General features: G+C 50.0%; 1 protein-coding gene across 1 annotated transcript; it reads left to right on the top strand.

Moving 5' to 3' along the window:
• The first annotated feature begins 5,968 nt into the window (after positions 1-5,968).
• On the top strand, positions 5,969-7,773 carry LOC137311225 (G-protein coupled receptor 84-like). Its single transcript, XM_067978543.1, has one exon. The coding sequence runs from the start codon at positions 6,136-6,138 to the stop codon at positions 7,267-7,269; it is 1,134 nt and encodes a 377-aa protein (XP_067834644.1). The 5' UTR covers positions 5,969-6,135; the 3' UTR covers positions 7,270-7,773.
• Positions 7,774-8,245: the final 472 nt, after the last annotated feature.

Here is an 8,245-nt window from a genome sequence, read left to right as displayed (position 1 = left end):
TATAATATACACAGGGGCTGCTGTTCTCTGTAATATACACAGGGGCTGCTATTCTCTATAATATAGACGGGGGCTGCTATTCTGTATAATATACACAGGGGCTGCTATTCTCTGTAATATACACAGCGGCTGCTACTCTCTATAATATACACAGCGGCTGCTACTCTCTGTAATATACACGGGGCTGCTATTCTCTGTAATATACACAGCGGCTGCTACTCTCTGTAATATACACGGGGCTGCTATTCTCTGTAATATACACAGCGGCTGCTACTCTCTATAATATACACAGAGGCTGCTATTCTCTGTAATATACACAGAGGCTGCTACTCTCTGTAATATATTCAGGGGCTGCTACTCTCTATAATATACACAGGGGCTGCTGTTCTCTGTAATATACACAGGGGCTGCTATTCTCTATAATATAGACGGGGGCTGCTATTCTGTATAATATACACAGGGGCTGCTATTCTCTGTAATATACACAGCGGCTGCTACTCTCTATAATATACACAGCGGCTGCTACTCTCTGTAATATACACGGGGCTGCTATTCTCTGTAATATACACAGCGGCTGCTACTCTCTGTAATATACACGGGGCTGCTATTCTCTGTAATATACACAGCGGCTGCTACTCTCTATAATATACACAGAGGCTGCTACTCTCTGTAATATACACAGGGGCTGCTGTTCTCTATAATATACACAGGGGCTGCTATTCTCTGTAATATACACAGCGGCGGCTACTCTCTGTAATATACACAGGGGCTGCTACTCTCTGTAATACACACAGGGGCTGCTATTCTCTATAATATACACAGGGGCTGCTATTCTCTGTAATATACACAGGGGCTGCTATTCTCTGTAATATACATAGGGGCTGCTATTCTCTGTAATATATACAGGGGCTGCTACTCTCTATAATATACACAGCGGCTGCTACTCTCTATAATATACACAGCGGCTGCTACTCTCTATAATACACACAGGGGCTGCTACTCTCTATAATATACACAGGGGCTGCTACTCTCTATAATATACACAGCGGCTGCTACTCTCTATAATATACACAGCGGCTGCTACTCTCTGTAATATACACAGGGGCTGCTACTCTCTGTAATATACACGGGGGCTGCTATTCTCTATAATATACACAGGGGCTGCTACTCTCTGTAATATACACAGGGGCTGCTACTCTCTATAATATACACAGCGGCTGCTACTCTCTGTAATATACACAGGGGCTGCTACTCTCTATAATATACACAGGGGCTGCTACTCTCTATAATATACACAGCGGCTGCTACTCTCTATAATATACACAGCGGCTGCTACTCTCTATAATATACACAGCGGCTGCTACTCTCTGTAATATATACAGGGGCTGCTACTCTCTGTAATATACACGGGGGCTGCTATTCTCTATAATATACACAGGGGCTGCTACTCTCTGTAATATACACAGGGGCTGCTACTCTCTATAATATACACAGCGGCTGCTACTCTCTGTAATATACACAGGGGCTGCTATTCTCTATAATATACACAGGGGCTTCTACTCTCTATAATATACACAGCGGCTGCTATTCTCTATAATATACACAGGGGCTTCTACTCTCTGTAATATACACAGGGGCTGCTACTCTCTATAATATACACAGCGGCTGCTATTCTCTATAATATACACAGGGGCTTCTACTCTCTATAATATACACAGGGGCTGCTACTCTCTATAATATACACAGGGGCTGCTACTCTCTATAATATTCATAGGGGCGGCTATTCTCTATAATATACACAGGGGCTGCTATTCTCTATAATATTCATAGAGGCGGCTATTCTCTATAATATACACAGGGGCTGCTATTCTCTATAATATACAAAGGGGCTGCTATTCTCTATAATATACACGGGGGCTGCTATTCTCTATAATATACACAGGGGCTGCTATTCTCTATAATATACACGGGGGCTGCTATTCATTATAATATACACAGGGGCTGCTATTCTCTATAATATACACAGGGGCTGCTATTCTCTATAATATACACGGGGGCTGCTATTCTCTATAATATACACAGCGGCTGCGACTCTCTGTAATATACACAGGGGCTGCGACTCTCTATAATACACACAGCGGCTGCTACTCTCTGTAATATACACAGGGGCTGCTACTCTCTGTAATATACACAGGGGCTGCTACTCTCTGTAATATACACAGGGGCTGCGACTCTCTGTAATATACACAGGGGCTGCTACTCTCTGTAATATACACAGGGGCTGCTACTCTCTATAATATACACAGGGGCTGCTACTTTCTAAAATATACACAGGGGCTGCTACTCTCGATAATATACACGGGGGCTGCTACTCTCTATAATATACACAGGGGCTGCTATTCTCTATAATATTCATGGGGGCGGCTATTCTCTGTAATATACACGGGGGCTGCTATTCTCTATAATATACAAAGGGGCTGCTATTCTCTATAATATACACGGGGGCTGCTATTCTCTATAATATACACAGGGGCTGCTATTCTCTATAATATAGACGGGGGCTGCTATTCCCTATAATATACACAGGGGCTGCTATTCTCTATAATATTCATGGGGGCTGCTATTCTGTATAATATACACGGGGGCTGCTATTCTCTGTAATATGCACAGGGGCTGCTATTCTCTGTAATATACACAGGGGCTGCTATTCTCTATAATATACACAGGGGCTGCTATTCTCTATAATATACACAGGGGCTGCTATTCTCTATAATATTCACGGCGGCTGCTATTCTCTATAATATACACGGGGGCTGCTATTCTCTATAATATACACAGGGGCTGCTATTCTCTATAATATTCACGGGGGCTGCTATTCTCTATAATATACACAGGGGCTGCTATTCATTATAATATACACAGGGGCTGCTATTCATTATAATATACACAGGGGCTGCTATTCTCTATAATATACACAGGGGCTGCTATTCTCTATAATCAACACAGGGGCTGCTATTCTCTATAATATACACAGGGGCTGCTGTTCTCTGTAATATACACAGGGGCTGCTATTCTCTATAATATAGACGGGGGCTGCTATTCTGTATAATATACACAGGGGCTGCTATTCTCTGTAATATACACAGCGGCTGCTACTCTCTATAATATACACAGCGGCTGCTACTCTCTGTAATATACACGGGGCTGCTATTCTCTGTAATATACACAGCGGCTGCTACTCTCTATAATATACACAGAGGCTGCTACTCTCTGTAATATACACAGGGGCTGCTATTCTCTATAATATACACAGGGGCTGCTATTCTCTGTAATATACACAGCGGCGGCTACTCTCTGTAATATACACAGGGGCTGCTACTCTCTGTAATATACACAGGGGCTGCTATTCTCTGTAATATATACAGGGGCTGCTACTCTCTATAATATACACAGCGGCTGCTACTCTCTATAATATACACAGGGGCTGCTACTCTCTATAATTTCCACAGGGGCTGCTACTCTCTATAATATACACAGCGGCTGCTACTCTCTATAATATACACAGCGGCTGCTACTCTCTATAATATACACAGCGGCTGCTACTCTCTGTAATATACACAGGGGCTGCTACTCTCTGTAATATACACGGGGGCTGCTATTCTCTATAATATACACAGGGGCTGCTACTCTCTGTAATATACACAGGGGCTGCTACTCTCTATAATATACACAGCGGCTGCTACTCTCTGTAATATACACAGGGGCTGCTACTCTCTATAATATACACAGGGGCTGCTACTCTCTATAATATACACAGGGGCTGCTACTCTCTATAATATTCATAGGGGCGGCTATTCTCTATAATATACACAGGGGCTGCTATTCTCTATAATATTCATAGGGGCGGCTATTCTCTATAATATACACAGGGGCTGCTATTCTCTATAATATACAAAGGGGCTGCTATTCTCTATAATATACACGGGGGCTGCTATTCTCTATAATATACACGGGGGCTGCTATTCATTATAATATACACAGGGGCTGCTATTCTCTACAATATACACGGGGGCTGCTATTCATTATAATATACACAGGGGCTGCTATTCTCTATAATATACACAGGGGCTGCTTTTCTCTATAATATACACGGGGGCTGCTATTCTCTATAATATACACAGGGGCTGCTATTCATTATAATATACACAGGGGCTGCTATTCTCTATAATATACACAGGGGCTGCTATTCTCTATAATATACACGGGGGCTGCTATTCTCTATAATATTCACGGGGGCTGCTATTCATTACAATATACACAGGGGCTGCTATTCTCTATAATATACACAGGGGCTGCTATTATCTGTAATATACACAGGGGCTGCTATTCTCTATGATATAAACTGTACTCATATTAAAGCAGGGATGAGAGAATAGTTGGGGATTACTGTCGACAAAACAATCTGCATTTATCCAGAGCCTTTTAACGTAGTAAAACGTCCCCCGAGGCCCTTCACAGGAGCATAAATCAGACAGAAATCAGACCCCGAGCCACATAAGGAGATATTAGGACAGGTGACCAAAAGCTTGGACAAAGAGGGAGGTTTTAAGGAGCGTCTTAAAGGAGGAGAGAGAGGCGGAGAGGAAGGAAGAGATAATGTGCATTTCTAGAGCCCCTTTCATGTCCTCGGGACGTCCCAAAGCTTTACAGCCCATGAAGTACTTTTTAAATTGCGGTCACTGTTGTAATGTAGGAAACGCAGCAGACAATTTGCGCACAGCAAGATCCCACAAACAGCGACGTGATAAATGACCAGATAATCTGTTTTTTTTGGTGATGTTGGTTGAGGGATAAATATCGGCCCCCAGGACACCGGGGAGAACTCCCCCACCCTGCTCTTCTTCGAAATAGTGGCCGTGGGATCTTTTACATCCACCTGAGAGGGGCAGACGGGGCCCTCGGTTTAACATCTCATCCGAAAGACGGCACCTCTGTCAGTGCGGCGCTCCCTCAGCACTGACCCTCTGACAGTGCAGCGCTCCCTCAGTACTGACCCTCCGACAGTGCGGCGCTCCCTCAGTACTGACCCTCCGACAGTGCAGCGCTCCCTCAGTACTGACCCTCCGACAGTGCGGCGCTCCCTCAGTACTGACCCTCCGACAGTGCGGCGCTCCCTCAGTACTGACCCTCCGACAGTGCGGCGCTCCCTCAGTACCGACCCTCCGACAGTGCGGCGCTCCCTCAGTACCGACCCTCCGACAGTGCGGCGCTCCCTCAGTACTGACCCTCCGACAGTGCGGCGCTCCCTCAGTACTGCCCCTCCGACAGTGCAGCGCTCCCTCAGTACCGACCCTCCGACAGTGCGGCGCTCCCTCAGTACCGACCCTCCGACAGCGCGGCGCTCCCTCAGTACTGACCCTCCGACAGTGCGGCGCTCCCTCAGTACCGACCCTCCGACAGTGCGGCGCTCCCTCAGTACTGCCCCTCCGACAGTGCAGCGCTCCCTCAGTACTGACCCTCCGACAGTGCAGCGCTCCCTCAGTACCGACCCTCCGACAGTGCGGCGCTCCCTCAGTACCGACCCTCCGACAGCGCAGCGCTCCCTCAGTTCTGGCATTGGGAGTGTCGGCCTGGATTATGGGGCTCGAGTCTCTGAAGTGGGGGCTCGATTCCAGTACCTTCTGACTCAGAGGGGAGAGAGAGAGAGAGAGAGAGAGAGATACCCACTGAGGCACGGCCTGACACTACGACCCACAAAAGGGACCTTTATCTAATTGGCAATCTGTCGTTTGGTTTGGAAATCCCCCGTGGCCCCCAGAGTGAGAAAAGCTCGGAAACGGTTCGGAGGTGGGGCGGGCCGTTTCAAAACCTTCCGCGATGCTGGGACCCCGTCTCTTTTTTTTCAAAACTCTATTTGCGAGAAGGAAAAGGGGAAGAAGATTCTGGAACGAGCTACGCTGGCAAGAGGAAATGAGGAAATAGGAAGGAGGCTTGGTCGCTCGGCTGCACCCTCGCTGGGGTTTATGAGGGCGAGCTGGGGCCGAGCTCCGAGGCAGAACGAGGGGGAAAGTGTGCGCTCTGAAAACCTCGCTCGCTCGCTCGCTCGCCCTTCCGACTCCTCGGCGAACCGGGCAGATGGACCTCAACGCGACCTACGGTAACGCCAGCTGCCACCCAGCGGTGATTAATTACCGCTATTTCGGAGCGCTGCTGGGGATCCTGGTCACCGTCGTTGGGACCGCAGGCAACGTCATGACCATCCTGGCCTTCGCCACGGAGAAGAAACTGCGGACGAGGTTTAACCTCCTCATCCTGAACCTGACGTTCTCTGACCTCCTCTACTGCGCCTTCCTGCAGCCCGTGACGGTCGACACCTTCATGCACTTCACCTGGAGGCAGGGCGAGACCATGTGCCGGGTTTTTGGGTTCCTCCTCTTCGTGGCCAACGCGGTCTCCATCTTCAACCTGGTCCTCATCGCCATGAGCCGCTACGTGCTGATCTCCGACCCCCAGGTGTTCGACCGGCTTTACTCCAGGCGGACCATGCCCTTCTTCATGGCCGGCCCCTGGGCCTTGGGCGCGTCGCTCTTCGGGCCCCTCTGGAGCATCTACGTCTTCCTCCCCGCCGTCTGCACCTGCAGCTTCCACCGCGGCCGAGGGAGGCCGTACACCACCGTCCTCATGGCCTTCATGTTCGGGGTGGGCCTGAGCTGCATTGGAGTCTTCTACTTTCTCATTGACAGGAAGGTCAAGGCCGCCTCCAAAGCCCTGGAGCAGCATCGGCTGCAGCACGAGGCCAGCAGGAGGCGGAGAGCCAGGAGGCCCAAGCTGCCGGGCGAGCTCTCCGGCACGGACAGCGGCGTGGACTCCCAGTCGGGGGTGACGGAGGAGACCAGCGTGGACCAGGAGGCTCCGGGCGGCCAGCGCCCGGCCCCAGGTGCGGCGGAGAAAGATCAGGCGCCCGGGGCCTGCCCCCAGGCCAAGAAGAGCAGCAACAGCGAGTTCAAGAGGGTGACGCGCATGTGCTTTGCCATGTTCCTGGTCTACCTGATCTGTTACTTCCCCTTCTGCGTCCTGCACGTGGCGGACGGGCGGAAGAGGGCCCCAATCCTGCTCCACATGGTGGCCGGGAACTTCACCTGGTTTAACAGTTGCGTCAATCCCATCCTCTACGCTGTGATGAATCGCCAGTTCAAGGAGGCCTACCTGGGCGTGATCTGGAAAGGCGGCCGGCTCTTCAGGCGCATCGCCCGCCTGGGGAGGGAGTAGGGAGCGTAAGGCCCCGCAGGCACCTGGCTCGACGCACCACTACGCTCTTTCGAACTGTCGGACGTCTCGGAGTGAAGGGTCGGCCGGTCCCTTTAAGGGAGGCACAGGGTTGACCCTCCCCCCTTGACATCGCCACCCACCCGCCCCCCGAAACTCCGGACAGTGTAAATCCGCACCGGTCGAGACAGTCGGCGCAAGCTGGACGTTTTCGGACATCAGTTTCGAACTGCAGAAGCGGCAGAGGCCGGAAACGTCAGCGAGCAGCGGTTTCAACGTCTGGCCCACGCAAACGAAAACACACCCCTCAACGACGCACCAGTCACGGCCGCGATTCGCACCCCGCTCGCGGACGGCTGCCTCGCCGTTTTTATGGAGGTCGCATGTACCGACTTTGCTTTGCTTTGCGCCGGCCTGTAGGAATCGCGTGGATTAAATCCACGTGTTGCTTTGTGTTCACGAGCTCCCCTGTTTTTTTTTTAATTCATTAAACGATCGCTTTGATTAACGAAACTACCGTGCGGAGGGCGTCTTTCTTTGTCTGGACCACCGTCCCGGTCCACGGGTCTCTGGGAAAGACCCAAGTTTCCCGACGGAAGTCACGGAGAAGGCGGAGCCGGTCTGCCGTTTCCGAATCGAGGACTCTCCCTTCCTGGATACCCGGAACATGGGAACACGGGGAGATAGAAACATGGGAACATAGGAACATAGAAACATGGGAACACGGGGAACATAGAAACATGGGAACACGGGGAGATAGAAACATGGGAACACGGGGAGATAGAAACATGGGAACACAGGGAACATAGAAACATGGGAACACAGGGAACATAGAAACATGGGAACACAGGGAACATAGAAACATGGGAACACGGGGAACATAGAAACATGGGAACACGGGGAGATAGAAACATGGGAACACGGGGAGATAGAAACATGGGAACACGGGGAACATAGAAACATGGGAACATAGGAACAT

Source organism: Heptranchias perlo, unplaced genomic scaffold, assembly GCF_035084215.1.
Source record: "Heptranchias perlo isolate sHepPer1 unplaced genomic scaffold, sHepPer1.hap1 HAP1_SCAFFOLD_308, whole genome shotgun sequence".
NCBI lineage: Eukaryota > Metazoa > Chordata > Chondrichthyes > Hexanchiformes > Hexanchidae > Heptranchias > Heptranchias perlo.
The sequence above is the reverse complement of the archived record's forward strand: the minus strand, read 5'-3'. Positions and strand labels throughout refer to the sequence as shown.

Excerpts from the sequence above, each read along its gene's own strand:
- LOC137311225 (XM_067978543.1), top strand. The coding sequence starts at position 6,136 with ATGGACCTCAACGCGACCTACGGTAACGCCAGCTGCCACCCAGCGGTG.